This window comes from Mastacembelus armatus, chromosome 24 (genome assembly GCF_900324485.2).
Source record: "Mastacembelus armatus chromosome 24, fMasArm1.2, whole genome shotgun sequence".
NCBI lineage: Eukaryota > Metazoa > Chordata > Actinopteri > Synbranchiformes > Mastacembelidae > Mastacembelus > Mastacembelus armatus.
In genome coordinates, this window is record NC_046656.1 from 20,178,057 (window position 1) to 20,201,151 (window position 23,095).

The following is a 23,095-nucleotide window of genomic DNA, read 5'->3' on the forward strand; positions in this document are numbered from 1 at the left end:
ATCACTGTGTTCAAACCACAGCTGTGCACAGGACATGTATTTTGGTATAAGCAGTAAGTGGGTGGAGACACAGTTCCAACAAAGTCTGACACCCTGTACATTTAGTCTGTTGCTTCAAAGAAAATGAATCATCAACATTTGCTCAGTTTAGTTGCAGCAGTTTGAGCATCAGCCTGTTTATAGAAGGCAGAAATATTTACTGGATGTTTTTATCTTTGCATATGTGTAAAAAGTGAGAACGATGCTGATCTGTCCCACCTACATGACGTGTAGAACAAATGAAGATGGAGAGAAAAGAGTGATGTCACTATGAGGAAGTAGATGGTGTATTTTCCTGTATGAGGCACTTGAGTTCAGAGCATCAGAGCAAGAGGCAGAAAACGAGAGAGCAGATCACGATGGTTGGATTCACATGGATTAAACTGTCTTTGTTTCTGATCCTGGTGCTTCTGTTTACAGGTAAAGACGCATGAAGACGTATCACAAATCTGTGTTAATGTCATTAATGGTAGTTCATGGACTAACATTCATTCACCAGTGACATTAAAGTCTGATGTGTTTTTAACAAGGTGAGTCCAGACTTGTAAACCAAACAGTGGAGTTTAGTTTTACATAAAACAAAACACAGAAATTTTATTCTTTTAAACTTTTTTTCATCAACAGCAGCAACTGGACAAGCTTCCTACATCTACATCGATGTCAGAGATGGAGACGACGTCACTTTATCTTGTGAAAATCTGATTAATGATCAGGATAAATGTGATGGTACGACCTGGATGTTCATGGAATCAGGAAACACAGCAGCTGTAGAGCTGGTTAGACTTGGACAGATTCAGAGTGAAGCCAAATCTAAACCAGACAGACTGAGTGTTACAGAGAACTGTTCTCTGGTTCTAAAGAAGGTCACAGTTGAGGATGTTGGTCTTTACACCTGCAGACGGTTTGACACATCAGGACGACAAGGTCTAGACTCTGTGGTTGATCTGTCTGTTGTTACCAGTGAGTATTTCAATTCAATTCAATTCAATTCAATTTTATTTGTATAGCGCCAAATCACAATACAAATCATCTCAAGGCACTTTACAAAAACTAAAACTAAAAAACCCAACAATTCCCTTATGAGCAAGCACTTGGCGACAGTGGAGAGGAAAAAACTCCCTTTAACGGAAGAAAAAACCTCCAGCAGAACCGGGCTCAGTTTGGGCGGCCATCTGCCTCGACCGGTTGGGGTGAGTGGATAGAGCAGAGAGAAAAGAACAGCAACAATAAACAACAAATACACACTGCAAGGTGGTGGGGCCAGTAACTGCACATCAGCGATAAACAGCTCCAGGACCAGGGACACCTGCAGAAGGTACAGAGAGAACAGAGAGAGAGGGAGAGAGCACAAACTAGGGGAGAGAGAGAGCACAAGGTTAGTAACATTCAATGGTGGAATATACATGAGGTGGGAGAGGGGGGGGGGTTAGGGTAGGGGAGCTCAGTGCACCGATGGTCCTCGGGCAGTCTAGGCCTATAGCAGCATAACTAACTAAGGGATGGTTCAGGGTTGCCTGAAGCCAGCCCTAACTATATGCTTTGTCAAAGAGGAAGGTTTTAAGTCTAGCCTTAAAAGTACAGAGAGTGTCTGCCTCCTGAACCCAGGCTGAGAGCTGGTTCCACAGGAGAGGAGCTTGATAGCTAAAGGCTCTGCCTCCCATTCTGCTTTTGAGAACTCTGGGAACCACAAGTAGGCCTGCACTCTGAGAGCGAAGTGGTCTATTGGGATAATATGGTACTATGAGGTCTTTAAGGTATGAAGGAGCTTGATTATGAAGGGATTTGTATGTGAGAAGAAGGATTTTAAATTCTATTCTATATTTTACAGGGAGCCAATGAAGAGAAGCCAATATAGGAGAAATATGATCTCTCTTGCTAGTTCCTGTCAGGACTCTGGCTGCGGCATTCTGGATTAATTGGAGGCTTTTTATTAAGATATTAGGACATCCAGATAGTAATGAGTTACAGTAATCTAGCCTTGAGGAAACAAATGCATGGACTAGTTTTTCTGCATCATTTTGAGACAGGATGTTCCTAATTTTGGAAATGTTGCGCAGGTGAAAGAATGCAGTTCTAGAAATTTGTTTTATGTGTGAGTTAAAGGACATGTCCTGGTCAAAAATAACTCCAAGGTTTTTTACAGTAGTGCTGGAGGCCAGGGCTATGCCATCTAGAGTAGCTATAATTTTAGAAAAGTTATTTCTGAGATTTTTAGGCCCAAATATAATGACTTCTGTTTTCTCCGAGTTTAAAAGTAAAAAGTTACTGGTCATCCAGGCCTTTATGTCAGTTAGACAGGCTTGAAGTCTGGTTAACTGGTTTGTGTTAACAGGTTTAATAGATAGATATAACTGAGTGTCATCCGCATAGCAGTGGTAATTAATAGAGTGCTTCCTAATGATATATCCTAAAGGAAGCATGTACAGGGTGAACAGAATCGGTCCTAGCACAGAACCTTGTGGAACTCCATAACTAACTTTTGTTCGTGTGGAAGGTTCATCATGGACATGAACAAACTGGAATCTGTCCGATAAATAGGACTGGAACCACTTTAACGCTGTTCCTCTGATACCAATCACATGCTCCAGTCTCTGTAATAAGATGTTGTGGTCAATGGTGTCGAATGCTGCACTAAGGTCTAGGAGGACAAGTATCGAAACAAGTCCATTATCTGAGGCTAACAGAAGATCGTTGGTAACTTTCAACAGTGCTGTTTCTGTACTATGATGTGCTCTAAATCCTGATTGAAAATCTTCAAATAGTTCATTCCTGTGTAAGTGGTCTGATAGCTGCTTAGCAACAGCTTTTTCTAGGATTTTAGAAATAAATGGCAGGTTGGATATTGGTCTATAATTAGCCAAGACTCCTGGATCAAGACTAGGCTTTTTGAGTAAAGGTTTGATTACTGCAGTCTTAAAGGCCTGTGGTACGTAGCCTGATACTAGAGATAAATTTACCAAGTCCAATAAAGATGAGTTCATTAATGGCAGGGTGCCTTTAAGCAGTCTAGTCGGGATGGGGTCCAACAGACACGTTGATGATTTCGATGAAGCAACTACTGATGTAAATTCAGAGAGATCTATAGGAGAGAAGCAGTCTAAACATAACTGAGGTCCTACAGATGATTCAAGAGCTACTGTAGTAAAAGATTCATTTATTGCAGGTATAGGAAGCATCTGCTGAATTTTATCTCTAATAGTTGTGATTTTATTTGTAAAGAAACTCATAAATTCATCACTGCTGAGAGCTAAGGGAACACTGGGCTCAACGGAGCTGTGACTTTTTGTCAGCCTGGCTACAGTGCTGAAAAGAAACCTGGGATTGTTCTTATTTTCCTCGATTAGTGATGAATAGTATGCAGTTCTGGCTTTACGGAGAGCTTTTTTATATGTTAATAGACTGTTTTTCCAGGCTAGAAAAATTTCCTCTAAGTTTGTGGAACGCCACTTCCTTTCCAGCCTTCGTGATGCCTGCTTTAAGGTACGAACATGTAAATTATACCATGGGGCTAGTCTTCTCTGAATCACTAACTTCTTTTTCAGAGGGGCTACAGAATCAAGCGTTTCACGCAGTGAGGTTACAGCGCTGTCAACAACATGATCAATTTGGTAGGGAGTAGGATTAAGGCAGCTGCCCTCCACTATGTTTATACTTGGCATAGATGCAAATAAAGATGGAATCATTTTCTTAAATTTATTAACAGCGTTGTCGGATAAACATCTGCTGTAGTGGAATTTTCTTCCAGACGCTGCATGATCCATCATTTTAAATTCGAAAGTTATTAAAGAATGATCTGACAAAACAGGATTTGGGGGAAAAATTATTAGATGTTCAATTTCGATGCCATAGGTCAGAACAAGATCAAGGGTGTGATTAAAACAGTGGGTGGGTTTATTAACGTTTTGAATGAAACCAATTGAATCTAATATAGAATTAAATGCAATGCTGAGGCTGTTATTTTCAATATCTACATGAATGTTAAAATCTCCCACTATAATGACTTTATCTGATCTAAGCACTAAATCAGACAGGAAGTCAGGGAATTCAGTTAAAAACTCTGAGTAAGGAACAGGTGGACGGTACAAAATGACAAGTAGAACTGGTTTTTGTGTTTTCCAGTTTGTATGTGAGAGACTAAGAGTGAGGCTCTCAAATGAGTTATAACTGTTCTGAGGATGAAAGTTTAATAATAAGTTTGACTGGAAGATTGCAGCTACTCCTCCACCTCGACCTGTGCTTCGAGGAACATGATAATTTTTATGACTGAGGGGCGTTGATTCATTCAGACTGACATATTCATCCTGCTGTAACCACGTTTCAGTAAGATAAAGTAGGTCAATTTGGTGATCAGTTATCAAATCATTTACTAACAGAGATTTAGAAGAAAGGGCCCTAATATTTAATAATCCACATTTGACAGTTCTGTTTTTCTGTTCAATAAGAGGAGTGGTCTTAATTTTTATTAAGTTTTTATGAATAACTCCTCTTCTGTTAACTTCTGATTTATTTGATTTATATGTTCGAGGGGCAGACACAGTCTCTATGTGGTTTGAGGGGGGCGGCGGCTCTAAGGAAACTGCAGAGAAGCGTTTTAGACTGAGTCTCTGCATCCCGGTCCCCACCCTGGATTGTCAGGCTTTAGGTATTTCCATCATAATGTTTTCAGCTCAAACTGTCTTGTTAGAACAAAATACTGAAACATCACAATAATTATGATCCAGTGATGAAGTTCATTTTCCTCTTGTTGTCTTTCTCTCACAATATCTCCATCTTCACCAGTGACTGAACAGAAGCTCCATGATAATGTGACGTTCAGCTGCCAAGTGTTTAGATATGTTCATTGTCATCAGTCAGTGAAGTGGGTTTATCAGGACAAAGAGGTTAAATCCACATCACAGCGTTCCTGTTCAGACACTGTGACATTTCCAACATCTGATGTTGATCAGAACTCAAAGTTTTATGAGTCACTGAAGTGTGAAGTGACAGATCCTTTCAGTGGAAAAGTGCAGCAGTTTATCTTCAGCTCTCAGTCTTCAGGGGAGGAAACAGGTGAGAATATGATGAAATAAGATTCAGAAACAGATTCTAACATCACAGACGCCCAGAATTTCAGAGTTTTCATCAGTGGCAGATTGGACTGTTAAACACATAGTGACAGTTTTGGCTTCTTGTCAACATTATTGAACATATTTCTATCATCATGTGTAGATTTGTCCTTTTAGTGTTTCCTAATGAGTCTATAACAGCACAGTGCAAATTCATACTAGTGATTTATAAAAACTCAGTTCCTCTACAATTAATCACCACATCATCGAGTCTCCAGCACCACTTATTGTCTGAGGATCCATGAATACATGTTGATGCTATCAGTGACTATTTATATCATAGTATTTATAAGTCAGTCTTGAACAAACTATGTTGTCATTATTCATGCTCACTTCTTGTTTTAGAGTCTTATTTTGAAGCCACTTCCTGTTCCCTGGTGTGTCCCTCAACTTCAGCAGCTTGACTTGGCTCATTCTCTCACTCAGTAATTTTAGCTGTACCCTGTTAAAGGTCTCTGGTTCCAGATGAAATCCCCAGATCTTTTCTCATGACTCACCTGAGGTTTCTATCCATCAGAACCTGTTTGGCTCAGCCCAGGTACCCTGTTCACTCCTCAGCCCCTGGAGTGGTTCTGGCCCTTCTGTCCCCATAACAAAGGTCATTAAACCCTCTGGATCTCTGGTTCTGTGCTCGGTGTGTAGGTCCAGCCCTTTCCTGAAACGTGACATAAAGCTTCAGAAATCCAGTTTAGCCATCATGAGAAAATGTCTGTAATTCAGCTGAAGGAGACAAAAGGCAAATGAACGGGCACTAATAAATATTATATTAGTCAGACAGTAATAATCAAGTAGGTTCTCAATGTGTTTTATTTTTTAGGTTGGTGGTACATCGTTGTTCCTGTGGTGTTGGTGTCATTCATATGTTCCGTGTTATTTGTCATGTGGAGGAAAATTAAAGGTGAGAACATTCACTGTTGAATCTTTAACAAACTTTTGTTAACCAGGGTTTTTACTGTGACGTCAATTTGTTTCTTTCTCTTCTCAGGGAGAAAACCAGAGATGGACGACAACACTGTGAGTTTAAATGATGATCGTGATGTTTTTATGGAGTCAGTCAGTTTATATTCACATGCAGCTGAGCAGTGATTGTACTTCAAGTGTACTTAAATCCAGTACTTGATTAAATCTACCGGGTAAGATCTCTGCTTGGTTTTACTGGTTTTACTTTAAAGGATGTGAACCCTGACGTTTAGTCAGTGGTCAATGTTCCTCTAGTACAGAGGAATAACAGACAAAAGCTGCAGTATGATCCATTTTTCAGTTGTTAGAAGTTGAGTTACTTTTGTATTTGAACTTTGTGCTGAGTTACTTTGTTTTGTGTTTGTTGTGCTGTTTCCTTTGTCTCACTGGCTCAGGGTAACGGTGGCTATTATGAAGTGACCTACAGCAACATGGCAGGTTCTTCCGCTCCTGCAGGAGGCTCCACTGTGCACATCAATGAGATCCAGTAACCAGACAAACAGACCACAGAGTCATTAAAGCTCATGTCATTAGAGCTGTTTTATATTGTGATTGATCAGTTACAGTTTTCTGATGAGAAAGCCAAGTCTCCCAGCCTGTTATTTCCTATTTGATCTCAGTATTCAGTCATACACAGTTTGTAGTATTGGCTTTGCTGGGCAGATGTGTTTATGTTTCTATGTTCTAACATGATACTGCTGTTGTGTTAGATGTCATGGTTAAAATACAGTGACCTTTATCTGCATCTTGAAGGGATGCTGTCAAACACTTTTTGACCAGGAGGGGGAGTAGTAGATGAACTGAAAAGCCTCTGGCCTGCTGACTGGAAGATATATTGCATTTTATTTTGGAGTCTTAGTTTTGGCTTTTTCTGTTTACATGTAATATTTTCAACATTAGTGTTTTATTTGGTTTGTTTTGAACGTTGCCTAAAAATGTCCATCAGTGTGATGTGATGTCAGTGTTTGGACGAAATATGTCGTCTAAGAGTTGAACAACCGTCCAAAGGGCTGAAGATTTATTGTACAGTCGCAATTTATGTTTCCTGCTTGTTTTCTATCTTGGACATTAGTATCCATGTTAGGAGCGTTTCCTTTAGAATAGTTTTGGAAATGAAAAGTGAATGAAAGAATAAAGCAATGAAGCTGAATACTCTGCATGTTGCTGAGGCCCTTTCAGTAATCTAGGCCCAGTTAGCTCACCGTCACCTTTCTGCTGCCGCTGCCCTCAGTCCAACCAAAACACATCCTCGTTAGTTCTCGAGGCTCCTTATATTCACCAACAACCAGGCCCTCGACTCTCAAACACACCCACCTTCTCTCTTATTGGCTGAACACTTCTGTTCACATAGGAACTACAGTGGGTTGACGTCCAGATAGACATGCAGATAAACACACTTTGACACCGTCATCCACTTACACCAGCTGTCTCCCTCTGCAGACTCTGTGACTTTCTAACTTGCTTTGGACAAACCAGACTCCACTAAATCTACAAATCTGGTTGATTTATCATGAACGTGAACATGGCGGGTGGATAGAACAAACCTCCTAACCAAAGAAGTGTTACTCTCACATTTTCACACTAAACAGAAATCAAGCTGTTTGGTGTTGGGGGAATGTAGACATTAGAGACAGTTGAGTCATGTGTTTTTTATTTATTTATTATTTTTGTTTCTTGGCTCATTGTTTGTGGGTAACACCTGCAGAGCTGTGCTGCTGTTGCAGCCACATTCTCACCACAACACGTCCCCCTCAGTTCTCAGAAACAATGACGTCAACCAGGATCCAACAGGTCTCAGAGCAGTAAAATATCATCTCCTCTGTGTTCTTTCCCAGCTGCTCCAGTATCACCATGTTGCACCATGGACATCAAGAGTCAGATTCTGGTGGACGAGGAGTTTGACTCTTCACCTGTCTGTTCATGTGCTGTCAAACATCACCATGAGTCCTGTCTGGTTTCTGATCAACTCTGTCTGAACAAAGGAAGAAGCTTCGACACAAACACGTTTATTTATGAACAGTTTTCACACCTTTAGTTTCCTGAGTCTTCGTCTTCTTTTCCTGTGGTCTAAGTTTCCACATGTCACAAATAGACTGTGAGAACAGACACAGTTTGCACTTGTTGTTTCCTTGGTACAATGATGTGCAGTGGTCGTGGTGACTCTAATAGAAATGAGTCAAATAGTGTTTTTAATGTGCTGCTGTTGGTTTATCACTTTGATTTGTGTGTGTTTAGTTTGAAATGCAGTGGTTTTAACATCTGTGTCTGGCTTCAGTGATGTTTTGTTTTCTGGTGTGAAAACGTATAAAGCAAAGTTTGAGGAAGTGGCTCCATTTTCTTGACTGAGACACTTGTGTTGTCAGAGCTTGTTGTGTAATATATGTGGTGCTGTTTCATTCCAGGCTCTGAGTAAAGATGATGATGATGAAGGTGACACAGTAACCTATGCCATAGTGAAAGCTTCCTCCACTGATCCCAGCAACCAACCAAATGAGTCCAACTCATGTCATGAGCTCACTGTGTATTTTGTTGAAGGGTTTTATGATCCTGATCAGGATGGACTGTTGTAAAACTCTGTTTCCAGCAGGGGGTGTTGTAGGTTAACTAGTGGCTCAGTGTTTAAAGGAAAGTGTCAAACTGTCAGGCAGGTTCATCATGTTGCTGTAGCGCCACCTGTAGGTGAAATGTCCTAAAAGTTTCCAGCTGCTCTGAGCTGATATGTGCACCAGTCATTTAAGTTTGGCAGTGGTCAATGAAGAATTCAAATCATTTCCTTCAAAAAAGGATGAATGTCATGTAAAATATAGAAACACTCTGAATGTTAAATCATATTCTGGCTTTAGTTAATACAATTCAATTAGTGATTAAACCAAAATAACAGCTTTTTTCAGCTGCAATAAAATGGATATGAGTATTTTGTCATGTTGTTGATTGATTCAGGTCCAAATCTTCACATTTTAGTCCCAAACTATTTCAGTTCTACATATTCTGTTAGAAATATGGGCAGATACTGCCCCCCTACTGGTTGAAACCCAGATATTGCAGCTGAATTGTGCTGTTGGTCTGATCTGGTGGCAGCTTTGGTCTCCAACCACCCACCACCCCCATCCTCCCTCACCCCACTCCCCACCCCCTCCTATAAAATCAGAGTCTGCTGACACAGGCTGTGGAGGGTCAGGAGTTTGAATTTTGGGGGATTATGGGACAGACGTATAAATCCGTCCATGATCTTTGATCATTTGAACCAGAAAATGCTGTAAAATACAAAAGTAATAAAAGTAAAATAAAATGATGGAACTCGTGGCCCCTGCTGGTTTTCCAGACCATCATGTGTGCTCCCTGTAGCCCCAGCGTTCCCAACTCCTGATGTTCCCAGTCTTCCTACTTTCCCTCCTGTAGTGTAGTGACCAGTAGGGGGAGCTAGAGCAAAGGAAGAGCAACGTGAATGTTTATGATGAGAGTAAATAAAGAAGGAAGTGTGTTCACCCAGTGTGTGTCTGCAAATATGTATATCTGATCAGATGAACATTACACATGGAGACGAAGATAAAAGCTCTTGGATGAAGGCACTTTAATGTGGATTGTTCTTCCGATTTAGAGATTTTGAAACATACAAAAAGGATAATGTCACCAGCATGGCAATGGCACTGAATCTACCTTCTCTTGGCCCTCTCTGATCGTAACCAGTTTGTGCAATTCAAAAAATTCCGCTCTCAGCCTCTCCCAGTCAGCTGTGGTGTTCCCCAAGGCTCTGTCCTTGGTCCCCTTCTGTTCCTCATTTATCTTCTCCCTTTTGGTCTTATCTTCAGAAAATTCAGTATACATTTCCATTGTTATGCAGACGACACACAACTTTACATCTGCCTAATTCTGCTCTTCCACCCTCCTGTCTGACCAACTGCTTAAACAAAATAAACACTTGGTTTTCCTGCAATTTTCTCAAACTTAACAGCAATTAGACAGAGGTTCTCCTCATTGGATCAAAATCCACCTTATCCAAGTCCAACAATTTCTCACTCACTCTCATCAATTTCTCCCTTTCCTCAGGTTAAAATCCTAGGGGTTATCCTTGATGGCACTCTGTCCTACAAGGCCCATATAAACAATATCTGCAGATCGTGTTACCTCCGTCTACGCAACATTTCTCGTCTTCGCCCATTCCTCACCCCACACACTTCTGCCACTCTTATACATGCTCTGGTCACCTCCTGTATTGATTACTGCAATTCTCTTCTAACTGGCCTACCACAAAAACTCCTACATAAACTCCAACTTATTCAGAACTTTGCTGCCCGTATCATAGCCCAAATTCCCTTAATGCACCACATTACCGCCACCCTTCAACAACTTCACTGGCTCCCTATTAAATACAGTATAGAGTTTAAAATTCTCCTCCTCACATTTAAAGCACTTCATAATCTCGCTCCCCCTTACTTACCGGAGCTCGTTCAGTTCTACACCCCCCTCACGCTCTTCCTCCTCAAGGCTTCTAGTTCCACTCCCTTCCTGCATGACCACCATGGGTTCTAGAGCCTTCAGCTGTACTGTTCTACGTCTGTGGAATTCTCTCCCGGAAATAATCTGTAACTTTGATTCTCCAACTAAATTCACATGTCACCTTAAGACTCATTTATTTAGAACCGCTTATCCTACATGATGTAAGGCTGCATTCAATTCTCCACTCAAGTTATTTGTCTTCAAGTATCTTAAATTATGACTGTTTTTGTTTTATTACTATTGTTCAATGTTATCTTCATAAAGGTTATTTTGTTTTATCTTTTATCTGGAAGGCGACCTTGGGTGACCAGGAAGGCGCCTATTTAAATAAAATGAATTATTATTATTATTCTCCAAGTTGGACGTAAAATGGGGATATCAGTAAATTGACTTGGAGCCTGAATCATGAGCACTGACTACATTTGTCACACATACTGGCCTATGGAGATATAAAAGACTCACATTTGGCATCTCTGCTCCGGAAATGTACCAACACGTAATTGGTCAAGATTTACAGGGAATTGATGGAGTCTACAATATCTTGACATTGTGGTATTTGGAAAGACTGTGCAGGAGCATGACGCACGCTTGCACCAAGTGCTGAAATGCTTGCAAGAGAAACAGCTGACACTAAACGAGGATAAATGTGTCTTCAGGATGACAGAGATGGAATTCATGGGACATGTGCTCTCAAAGAATGGAGTTGGGGCAGCACAGTCTAAAGTGGAGGCAGTACAAAACACCTGCTAGCCAAAGAATTCCACTGAGGTGAGAAGCTTTCTTGGCTTGGTAAATTATCGTGGTCAATTCATTCCCAACCTGGATACTATTGCAGAACCTTTGAGGCGTCTCACTAGGTCAACTAGGTCATGGGGGAAGGAACAAGAGGCTGCATTCAAAGCACTGAAGGTGGCTTATTACAGCCAGGAGGTGGACACGCAGGGAATCGTAGATGCCAGTCCAATCTGAGCCATCTTGACCCAAGGACAAGCTGATGGTGCATACAAGCCAGTCTACTACGCCAGCCGTGCTTTGACGGATGTGGAAAGGTGGTATTCTCAAAGTGAAATAGAAGCGCTGGCCATAGTGTGGACCTGTGAGAACTTCCATGTGTTCTTGTATGGTAGAGAATTTTCAATGGTAACAGTCCACACATCGTTGGAGGTGATTTATTGACCAAAGTCAAAACTACCAGCCAGGTTTGAGCGATGGGCTCTAAGGCTACAGCCCTACAAATTCAAAGTGATTTATAAACCTGGCCCACAGAATGCAGCCGACTCACTTTCTGGTCTTGCTGTGAACCCACAGCAGCAGGTGAGCAGATTCCCTTTGTTGCAAAGCATACTGTCCCGAAAGCTTTTACACCTCGTGAATTAGAGGAAATATCAGCAGCAGATGAAACTCAGTGCAGTTTGAGGAAGTGTATCCAGCAGAGCTGCTAAAGCTTGTGTAGTCCTGATTACACTCGCATCAAAGATGAAGGTCATGCATCGGCCATTTGACTCTGAGGGACAATCAGTCGGCAACTCCGTACTAAGTTGCCAGAGCTGAGCAGTATCATTTCCTCTGCAGTGGGAGATGCTGCAGTGAGACAGAGAAATATTGATCAAAAGGAAAAGGGTAGACAGGCGGCTGACAAAAGACAAACTGCAGTGGACAGCATGATCCAAGCAGGCAATTGTGTTCTGCTCAAACAACCGAAACACACTGAAGGATTAAGTCAAAGGTGTTTATTAAGTGATGTTCATGCTAAGTCAAAATAATCATTGAAATGACACTATGCTGTATTGGGAAGTATGCAGACTGATATATTGCTCAGTTTATGTTGAGAGTTTTGAGATGTGGTTCATTTTGATGAATAAGCATATATTTCTAAGAAAAGGAGGGATGTAGGGCAGTGACCAGTAGGGGGAGCTAGAGCAGAGGAAGAGCAAGGTGTAAGTGTATGGAGGGAGTAAATAAAGAAGGAAGTGTGTTCACCCAGAGTGTGTCTGCAAATGTGTATATCTGATAAGATGAACATTACACCTCCTTTGTTCTGTTTGGACTGACTGACCTGCTTTTTGACCTTGTTTAGATTTTGGACTTGTTTGGATTTTGTGTTTTTCCTAGAGGGATCGGATTACACCTTCGTTTTAGGAGCCATGTTCTTCATCTTTTTCACTCAGCCTGGACTGATGTCGTGGTTCTGTCCTGGATTTGGACTCTGATTCAGCCTCAGGTTTTCTCTGCTCTGTTGTGCTGCCTGCACAGTTTCCTTTCTCAGTTGTTCTCAAAGATGCTGTGAACACTGTTGTTAATCCAAGAAGATCCTTTATTACAGCCTCTCTGTCTCCTCATAACTTCCTCTGCTCTGTGTGTGTGGTCGTCTTCAGCAGCTCCTACACTGTGACTCTGTCCGTCTGTCCCTCAGCCTCCACAGGAGGAGTCTGTCCCTCTCTTTCTCTCTCACTCAGCTCAGGATGTTCACGTCTTGCACCTGCTGCACATCAGCTGCTGCTGCTGCTGTTGCACAACTGCTGCCACTGTAGCAAACATGTTTGGGAGCTGAGCACATTTTGCTGCATCCACTTCTAAAGTTTGGACTTTTTCTGTCTTTGCTTTGATCGTTCCCTTCTCCACTTCTGCTCTGCTTCTGCCTGCAAGTGTGTTGGTCTACAGTCTGTTCTCTGTGTGTCAGCCTGAGAGGGGGAAGGAGTTGGGCTGATCTCAGATGAGAGACAAGCCAGTGGACCAATCACATGATCTCATCCTGCTCTGTGGGCTGGTTCAAAGACAGAAACAGGTCATGCACTTTGCACAGACCCTGGGGCCCACCAGGAAACGCCCAGTATGTAGTGATGTTCAGTCAATGCCTGGTTCAGTCGGATGCTCGTCGGTGTGTTAACCACTTGTGTTCCTGATGTTTCTTGGCTCATTGTTTGTGGGTGACACCTGCAGAGCTGTGCTGCTGTTGCAGCCACATTCTCACCACAACACGTCCCCCTCAGTTCTCAGAAACAATGACGTCAACCAGGATCCAACAGGTCTCAGAGCAGTAAAATATCATCTCCTCTGTGTTCTTTCCCAGCTGCTCCAGTATCACCATGTTGCACCATGGACATCAAGAGTCAGATTCTGGTGGACGAGGAGTTTGACTCTTCACCTGTCTGTTCATGTGCTGTCAAACATCACCATGAGTCCTGTCTGGTTTCTGATCAACTCTGTCTGAACAAAGGAAGAAGCTTCGACACAAACACGTTTATTTATGAACAGTTTTCACAACATTAACTTCCTCAGTCTTCTTCTTCATTTTCTTTTCCTGTGGTCTAAGTTTCCACATGTCAAAAATAGACTGATAGAACAGACACAGTTTGCACTTGTTGTTTCCTTGGTACAATGATGTGCAGTGGTCGTGGTGACTCTAATAGAAATGAGTCAAACTGTGTTTTTAAAGTCGGACTTTGAGCTGCAGCAGGTGGTTTGTGTGATTGTAGAGAATTCCTGCAGTTTAGTTTGTGTAGCAGCTGATTTGACATGTTGAGCTGAAGTTTGTGTTGTTGAAGTGAAGGAGGAGTTTGTTGATCAGTCCAGTCAGAGACAGGAAAAGCTGAAAGGCTCCACCTACATCAAGTGAAGGTGCAGAGTTGGTGTGAGGAAGTGACATGTGAGTAATGAGTGAAGTCCATATGCTTCATGTTTAAGAAGCAGCAGCTCAGAGACTCTGACAGTTGAGAGAGAGAAGAAGAGACAAATGAGAGAGAGAAGAACGATGGCTGAATTGAAAGGGATTATAACGTCTTTATTTGTGATGCTGCTGATTGACTTTCCAGGTAAGGACACATGTCAGAGTTTCAGAGCATTCTTCCAACTCTGTCAGTGGGGCTTTATTGACTAAGCTTGATTTAGTGAAGCTGAGATCAACATGTTGTTTGTGTTAGTGACACATTTAAAAACTGCTGCTGTATCTAAAATGATCTTCTCATGTTCTGATTAGTTTGTTATTTTCCTCTCTCAACTTCTAACCAGCAGAAACTGGACAAGTTTCCTTCATCGATGTCAGAGATGGAGACGACGTCACTTTGTCTTGTGGACATGTGAAAAGTGATCAGGATAAATGTGACAAAACTGATTGGGTCTTCAAATATGAAGGACAGTCAAGAGCAGTTGACATCATTAAACAGGGTCAGATTCCCAAATCTAAATCAGACAGACTGAGTGTTACAGAGAACTGTTCTCTGGTTCTAAAGAAGGTCACAGTTGAGGATGTTGGTCTTTACACCTGCAGACAGTTTGACACATCAGGACGACAACAAGGTCCAGAGTCTGTGGTTGTTCTGACTGTTGTTACCAGTGAGTATTTCCATCATGATGTTTTCAGCTCAAACTGTCTTGTTAGAACAAAATACTGAAACATCACAATAATTATGATCCAGTGATGAAGTTCATTTTCCTCTTGTTGTCTTTCTCTCACAATATCTCCATCTTCACCAGTGACTGAACAGAAGCTCCATGATAAAGTGACGTTCAGCTGCCAAGTGTTTAGACATGTTCATTGTCATCAGTCAGTGAAGTGGCTGTTTCAGGATAAAGATGTGGATCAAAATAACAAAGACTTCCAGAAATCACAGACTGACTGCTACGCCACTGTGACTTTTCTGGATTCTCACTTTATTTACTCATCAAGGTTTAAATTATTCAAGTGTGAAGTGACAAATACTGTCAGTGGAAAAGTGCAGAAGTTCAGCTTCAGACGTCAGAGCTCAGGTGAGGAAACAGGTGAGAATATGATGAGCTGTTTAAGACTAAAACCACCTAAAAGTTTGATTGATTTGATGGATTTGAAGTTTGAAGATGATTTTTCACCTTCAGTTACATCAGATGGAAACATGAGGAGTTTTCTACCTGAACAGTTTCTTGTGTTGTTGATTCTTTCAGGTCAGGACACAACAACAACAACAACTAAACCAACAGCAGGTGATTCTCCAAAAGCATCAGGTGTTTTTTTTTTCTCTTTCCCTTTTTACATTTCTTTATTTTTCCATGTGAACATGTTGTTATTTGATGATATTGTCAATCAACACACACATTCTTGTCTCTTTAACCTGAAGGATTTGGCCCAGAACAGAAAACTGACCCACAATGTTTGAATGGTTTTCCAGGTTGGTGGAGGTTCATTATCGTCTCTGTGGGTTTAGCAACTCTCATAATTATTGTTGTCACCGTCAACGTGTGGACGAGAACTAAAGGTGAGAACGTTCACTGGTGAAATATTAGAATGACAGTTTCAATCATTTGAGATTTTCTCTGTTGAAGCTGAAGTCGACTCTTTTGTCTTTTTAGGGAAGAAAACCCAGATGGATAAAAACACTGTGAGTATAAAAGTGAGAAATCACATGTTTCTACATTGATGACTTTCCAGAGCAAAGCAGTGGTTGTGCTCTTTGCTCTTCACTATGAACTGTGGGGGCTGGATATATCAGATTAGTTTGCATTTCCTCCTGCTAAATGTGCTTCAGTGGAAACCTGAAGGTCAGAGGAGGCTGTGACTGGGAAGTTGTGGGTTTGAATCCCTGGATCTGAGAGTGTGTGTTGGGAAAGTGGATGAGTGATGCTCTCATCTGCTCCACTGACTCTCAGGGAAGTTCCCTTGAGCAAGGCACTGAACTCCAGCTGTTCCTCTGCAGCTGCTCTGTGCTCCAACACTGATGTGGTTTAACTGAGACTCTCAGTGTGTTGTGTTGTTTTTCACAGGGACGTGATGATGATGATGAAGATGAAGGTAGAGTGAAATATGAAAACGTTGGAGACCCTTCTGTTTCTGTCAGACTCCACTGATCAATCGGGAAACACTGTGAAAGCGTCTTTCTCTGCTGGAGTCTCCACTGATCCCAGAAACCTCTACGCTACCATCAACAAACCAACCAAACCAAAGACATTTGTCACAGTATGGCTGCATCTCATTTCATCACACTTTTTCAAATTCCTTTTTCTGACTGTAAAGAGACTTTTCACCTAAAATGAGTGTAGTAGCTTAATGAATCTAACAGTCAGCATCATATGGCAGAAATGTGAATAGAGCATAATAAATGACATTTAGCTTGATGAGCTTCCTGCAGGGTATTTGAATGTGCTGCTGTTTGTCTATCACTTTGATTTGTGTGTTTAGTTTGAAATGCAGTGGTTTTAACATCTGTATCTTACTTCAGTTATGTTTTGTTTTCTGGTGTGAAAACGTATAAAGCAAAGTTTGAGGAAGTGGCTTCATTTTCTTGACTGAGACACTTGTGTTGTCAGAGCTTGTTGTGTAATATATGTGGTGCTGTTTCATTCCAGGCTCTGAGTAAAGATGATGATGATGAAGGTGACACAGTAACCTATGCCATAGTGAAATCTTCCTCCACTGATCCCAGCAACCAACCAAATGAGTCCAACTCATGTCATGAGGTCACTGTGTATTTTGTTGAAGGGTTTTATGATCCTGATCAGGATGGACTGTTGTAAAACTCTGTTTCCAGCAGGGGGTGCTGTAGGTTAACTAGTGGCTCAGTGTTTAAAGGAAAGTGTCAAACTGTCAGGCAGATTCATCATGTTGCTGTAGCGCCACCTGTAGGTGAAATGTCCTAAAAGTTTCCAGCTGCTCTGAGCTGATATTTGCACCAGTCATTTAAGTTTGGCAGTGGTCAATGAAGAATTCAAATCATTTCCTTCAAAAAAGGATGAATGTCATGTAAAATATAGAACCACTCTGAATCGTAAATCATATTCTGGCTTTAATTAATACAATTCAATTAGTGATTAAACCAAAGACCTAGGTCTATAGCAGCATAACTAAGGGATGGTTCAGGGTTACCTGAACCAGCCCTAACTATACGCTTTGTCAAAAGGTTTTAATTCTAGCCTTAAAAGTACGGAGAGTGTCAGAGTCAAAAAAGAGCTTGATTCATTTTCTTTTGATGAGATCAGGAAAGGAGAATGGTAGGTGAAAACCAGTAGGTGTAGGAAGAGAGCTAGATGAGGAATATTGTAGGTGCAGTTACAATGAAAGCCAGGCATGGTTATATGGTGGTGGTAGTAACTGATGGCAGAGATGACAAACCGGGGTGTGCCCCCAGAGCAGGATCTGGCGGACCTGTTCTCCTTGGTCAGAGGAATCAGGTTTATGTACAGAGACTCAAAGAAGGTGTAAAAAACAAAAACTCAAAAGAAACCCCTCCGCTCAGTCTTTTCCCTAGGCAATGTCCTCTTGGAAAAATTTAGACAATCAGTTTTCTGAAAAACAAAAAGGGGCGAGTCCATAGAACTTATTTGCAAATCGTGGTGAGTCTCATTCTTAGTTCCAAAAGAGTCTTAACTCCTGGTGAAGATCGGGGTCGGGGGAAGCTGAAAAGATCCGAGTTACAATGGTCTTGACACAGGATCGACAAAAGGGATGACGACAAACAACCTGGCGCTTAGTTTAGGGCTGAGCCAGGGTATATAACAGAAAGCATAACCAGAAACACAGGTGAGGACAACCATTAATCAAATCAAGCCACACAATGTAAAAAGCACTAGATCCTCTTGGCTCTCCAAAATAAAAGCAGGAAAACGGAAGCCAAGATGCAGATCTTTACAAGGAGCTTGATAACTAAAGGCTCTGCTTCCCATTCTACTTTTGGAAACTCTTGGAACCACAAGTAGACCTGCATTCTGAGAGCAAAGTGCTCTATTGAGATAGTATGGTACTATGAGGTCTTTAAGGTATGAAGGAGCTTGGTCATGAAGGGATTTGTATGTGAGAGGAACAATTTTAAATTCTATTCTGGATTTTACAGGGAGCCAATGAAGAGAAGCCAATATAGGAGAAATATGATCTCTCTTGCTAGTTCCAGTCAGGACTCTGGCTGCAGCATTCTAGATTAACTAGAGGCTTTTTATGGAGATACCGGGACATCCAGATAGTAATGAGTTACAGTAATCTAGCCTTGAGGTAACAAATGCAAATGCACTAGTTTTTCTGCATCATTTTGAGACGCCATGCTCCTAATTTTGGCAATGTTGCACAAGTGAAAGAAGGAGGTTCTAGAGATTTGTTTTATGTGTGAGTTAAAAGACATGTCCTGGTCAAAAATAACTCCAAGGTTTTTCACAGCAGTACTGGAGGCCAGGACTATGCCATCTAAAGTAGCTATATTGTTAGAAAAGCTGTTTCTGAGGTTTTTAGACCCAAATACAATGACTTCTGTTTTCTCTGAATTTAAAAGTACAAAGTTACTTGTCATTCAGGCCTTTATGTCTTTTAGACATGCCTGAAATCTGGCTAACTGGTTTGTATTGTCAGGTTTCATAGACAAATAAAGCTGAGTGTCATCTGTATAGTAGTGGTAATTAATTAATTAATACAGTGCTTCCTAATAACATTGCCTAAAGGAAGCATGTATAAGGTGAACAGAATCGGTCCTAGCACAGAACTTTGTGGAACTCCATAAATTTCATCATGGACATGAGAAAATTGGAATCTGTCCGATAAATAACTTTTAACAGTGCTGTTTCTGTACTATGATGTGCTGTAAACACATAAAACATAAGTATGAAAATCTCGTTATGTAAACTGTTGATTGTAAAAATAGTCACATGACTTCAATGTTGACTCAGTCTTATGGGGACAAAAGCAGGCCCCTGTTTGTCAAACATGACTAAAGCTGTAGCTATTGATTGTTTTTGGAGTTTTTAAGTTTCCCTGGAGGGGGAATGAAGGAGACTGGACCCAAGTGCAAACTAAGGAGTCTTTATTTTAGACAGACTTCAAAACATAAAGGAAAATTTGCTTAATGGGGTCAGAACAAAAGACAAAGGAGCCAGCATGCGGCGAGTCCACTACCGTAGCGTGCTGAGGTACTCCTGCAGCATCACAATATGAGGTAATGCATGAACAAAGGAACAAAATAACAGGTGAAAGAGGGACAATAAACCGCTGCCAAAGAAAGGGAATGACCTCCTATAAATAGTCAGGAGATGACAGGTAATAGGGCACAGATGTGGCTTGTTAGCCTCACTGAGCCCAAGCTGCCAGAATTCCCCTAGGCCACACCGTTATTCATCCATCCATTTTCTATACCCGCTTTTTTCCTGAAAGCCAGGGTCACGGGGATCTGCAGGAGCCTATCCCAGCTCTCTCTCAGGTGAAAGGCAGGGGTACACCCTGGACAGGTCACCAGTCCATCGCAGACACCGAAGTCTAACCCTGGAACATAACAGGAGTCGAATATTCTACAGAATATTTCAGCGATTGCTGTTGTTGTTCTCCAGTTCTACTTTACAACACACACATTGCACCATGTTGGCATCTTTTTTAAGTTTGAATTGATCCTGAACTTTGGACATTGTCTGCCTTTTACAGACGGTTTCGCTCTCTGCCATAGCGCCAACTTTTGATACTGAAATGTGTTGCGTGACAGTGATTATGGTCCATGTGGAACAATGATCCCTAAGCTGTGCAGGTCCAATAACACAAGTGATAGTACTTAAATGAATCCTCAAGGCAAAGGCTTTGCTTCAGGGACTTTTTTAAAATTGTATTTCTCGATTTGTTGCAGCCCTAAACATCACCATGACTCCTGTCTGGTTTCTGAATAATTCTGTGTCAAAAAAAAAAAGAAGTTTCAACACATTAACAGTTTTCACACCTTTAGTTTCCTCAGTCTTCTTCTTCTTTTTCTTGTCCTGTGGTCTAAGTTTCCACATGTCACAAATAGACTGATAGAACAGACACAGTTTGCACTTGTTGTTTCCTTGGTACAATGATGTGCAGTGGTCGTGGTGACTCTAATAGAAATGAGTCAAACTGTGTTTTTAAAGTCGGACTTTGAGCTGCAGCAGGTGGTTTGTGTGATTGTAGAGAATTCCTGCAGTTTAGTTTGTGTAGCAGCTGATTTGACATGTTGAGCTGAAGTTTGTGTTGTTGAAGTGAAGGAGGAGTTTGTTGATCAGTCCAGTCAGAGACAGGAAAAGCTGAAAGGCTCCACCTACATCAAGTGAAGGTGCAGAGTTGGTGTGAGGAAGTGACATGTGAGTAATGAGTGAAGTCCATATGCTTCATGTTTAAGAAGCAGCAACTCAGAGACTCTGACAGTTGAGAGAGAGAAGAAGAGACAAATGAGAGAGAGAAGAACGATGGCTGAATTGACAGGGATTATAACGTCTTTATTTGTGATGCTGCTGATTGACTTTCCAGGTAAGGACACATGTCAGAGTTTCAGAGCATTCTTCCAACTCTGTCAGTGGGGCTTTATTGACTAAGCTTGATTTAGTGAAGCTGAGATCAACATGTTGTTTGTGTTAGTGACACATTTAAAAACTGCTGCTGTATCTAAAATGATCTTCTCATGTTCTGATTAGTTTGTTATTTTCCTCTCTCAACTTCTAACCAGCAGAAACTGGACAAGTTTCCTTCAACTACATCGATGTCAGAGATGGAGACGACGTCACTTTGTCTTGTGAACATGTGAAAAGTGATCAGGATAAATGTGACAAAACTGATTGGCTCTTCAGTTTTCAAAGACGGACAGTTTTCATCATTAAACAGGGTCAGATTCACAATGGATCTAAATCTAAATCAGACAGACTGAGTGTTACAGAGAACTGTTCTCTGGTTCTAAAGAAGGTCACAGTTGAGGATGTTGGTCGTTACACCTGCAGACAGTTTGACACATCAGGACGAGAACAAGGTCCAGACTCTGTGGTTGATCTGTCTGTTGTTACCAGTGAGTATTTCCATCATAATGTTTTCAGCTCAAACTGTCTTGTTAGAACAAAATACTAATAATTATGATCCAGTGATGAAGTTCATTTTCCTCTTGTTGTCTTTCTCTCACAATATCTCCATCTTCACCAGTGACTGAACAGAAGCGCCGTGATAAAGTGACGTTCAGCTGCCAAGTGTTTAAACATGATGATTGTTATCAGTCAGTGAAGTGGCTGTTTCAGGATAAAGATGTGGATCAAAAGAACAAAGACTTCCAGACATCACAGACTGACTGCTACGCCAATGTGACTTTTCTGGATTCTCACTTTATTTACTCATCAAGGTTTAAATTATTCAAGTGTGAAGTGACAAATACTGTCAGTGGAAAAGTGCAGAAGTTCAGCTTCAGACGTCAGAGCTCAGGTGAGGAAACAGGTGAGAATATGATGAGCTGTTTAAGACTAAAACCACCTAAAAGTTTGATGGATTTGATGGATTTGAAGTTTGAAGATGATTTTTCACCTTCAGTTACATCAGATGGAAACATGAGGAGTTTTCTACCTCAACAGTTTCTTGTGTTGTTGATTCTTTCAGGTCAGGACACAACAACAACAACTAAACCAACAACAACAACTAAACCAACAGCAGGTGATTCTCCAAAAGCATCAGGTGTTGTTTCTGTCTCTTTCCTTTTTACATTTCTTTATTTTTCCATGTGAACATGTTGTTATTTGATGATATTGTCAAACAACACACACATTCTTGTCTCTTTAACCTGACGGATTTGGCCCAGAACAGAAAACTGACCCACAATGTTTGAATGGTTTTCCAGGTTGGTGGAGGTTCATTATCGTCTCTGTGGGTTTAGCAACTCTCATACTTATTGTTGTCACCGTCAACATGTGGACGAGAACTAAAGGTGAGAACGTTCACTGGTGAAATATTAGAATGACAGTTTCAATCATTTGAGATTTTCTCTGTTGAAGCTGAAGTCGACTCTTTTGTCTGTTTAGGGAAGAAAACCCAGATGGATAAAAACACTGTGAGTATAAAAGTGAGAAATCACATGTTTCTACATTGATGACTTTCCAGAGCAAAGCAGTGTTTGTGCTCTTTGCTCTTCACTATGAACTGTGGGGGCTGGATATATCAGATTAGTTTGCATTTCCTCCTGCTAAATGTGCTTCAGTGGAAGCCTGAAGGTCAGAGGAGGCTGTGACTGGGAAGTTGTTGGTTTGAATCCCTGGATCTGAGAGTGTGTGTTGGGAAAGTGGATGAGTGATGCTCTCATCTGCTCCACTGACTCTCAGGGAAGTTCCCTTGAGCAAGGCACTGAACTCCAGCTGTTCCTCTGCAGCTGCTCTGTGCTCCAACACTGATTTGGTTTAACTGAGACTCTCAGTGTGTTGTGTTGTTGTTCACAGGGACGTGATGATGATGATGATGATGATGATGAAGGTAGAGTGAAATATGAAAACGTTGGAGACCCTTCTGTTTCTGTCAGACTCCACTGATCAACTGGGAAACACTGCGAAAGCGTCTTTCTCTGCTGGAGTCTCCACTGATCCCAGAAACCTCTACGCTACCATCAACAAACCAACCAAACCAAAGACATTTGTCACAGTATGGCTGCATCTCATTTCATCACACTTTTTCAAATTCATTTTTCTGACTGTAAAGAGACTTTTCACCTAAAATGAGTGTAGTAGCTTAATGAATCTAACAGTCAGCATCATATGGCAGAAATGTGAATAGAGCATAATAAATGACATTTAGCTTGATGAGCTTC

At 41.2% G+C, this 23,095-nt stretch overlaps 2 protein-coding genes and 1 long non-coding RNA gene across 19 annotated transcripts in view; 2 read left to right on the forward strand and 1 right to left on the reverse strand.

Moving 5' to 3' along the window:
- The window catches only part of LOC113137080 (uncharacterized), a 28,683-nt gene extending 14,531 nt beyond the window's left edge, over positions 1–14,152 (forward strand). The window contains exon 9 of the transcript XR_003296333.1: positions 14,059–14,152. The gene's annotated coding sequence lies outside the window, so the exon portion shown is untranslated. The remainder of the gene's footprint in view (positions 1–14,058) is intronic.
- The window catches only part of LOC113137077 (uncharacterized), a 49,224-nt gene that overhangs the window by 18,416 nt on the left and 7,713 nt on the right, over positions 1–23,095 (forward strand). For 3 of the 17 annotated variants that reach the window (XM_026318442.1, XM_026318447.1, XM_026318435.1), the window contains 6 exons: positions 14,610–14,933; positions 15,075–15,359; positions 15,519–15,578; positions 15,692–15,829; positions 15,924–15,952; positions 16,335–16,685. The exons of 1 other annotated variant lie outside the window; for it this stretch is intronic. In XM_026318442.1, coding sequence (XP_026174227.1) covers positions 14,610–14,933; positions 15,075–15,359; positions 15,519–15,578; positions 15,692–15,829; positions 15,924–15,952; positions 16,335–16,418 — 920 coding nt within the window. In that variant the 3' untranslated portion in view covers positions 16,419–16,685. Of the gene's footprint in view, positions 1–365; positions 460–663; positions 891–14,277; positions 14,414–14,606; positions 14,934–15,074; positions 15,360–15,518; positions 15,579–15,691; positions 15,830–15,923; positions 15,953–16,334; positions 16,686–20,185; positions 20,797–20,992; positions 21,326–21,456; positions 21,742–21,900; positions 21,976–22,138; positions 22,226–22,319; positions 22,349–22,730; positions 22,930–23,095 lie in introns of those variants that run through there. 13 more of the 17 variants (XM_026318445.1, XM_026318446.1, XM_026318444.1 and 10 more) reach the window with 13 other exon arrangements.
- Positions 13,250–17,259, reverse strand: LOC113137085 (uncharacterized). The gene is made up of 4 exons (XR_003296335.1): positions 16,998–17,259; positions 14,657–14,660; positions 13,804–13,808; positions 13,250–13,268 (listed from the first exon to the last, which is right to left on the reverse strand). It is a non-coding gene; the product is annotated as an uncharacterized LOC113137085 (long non-coding RNA).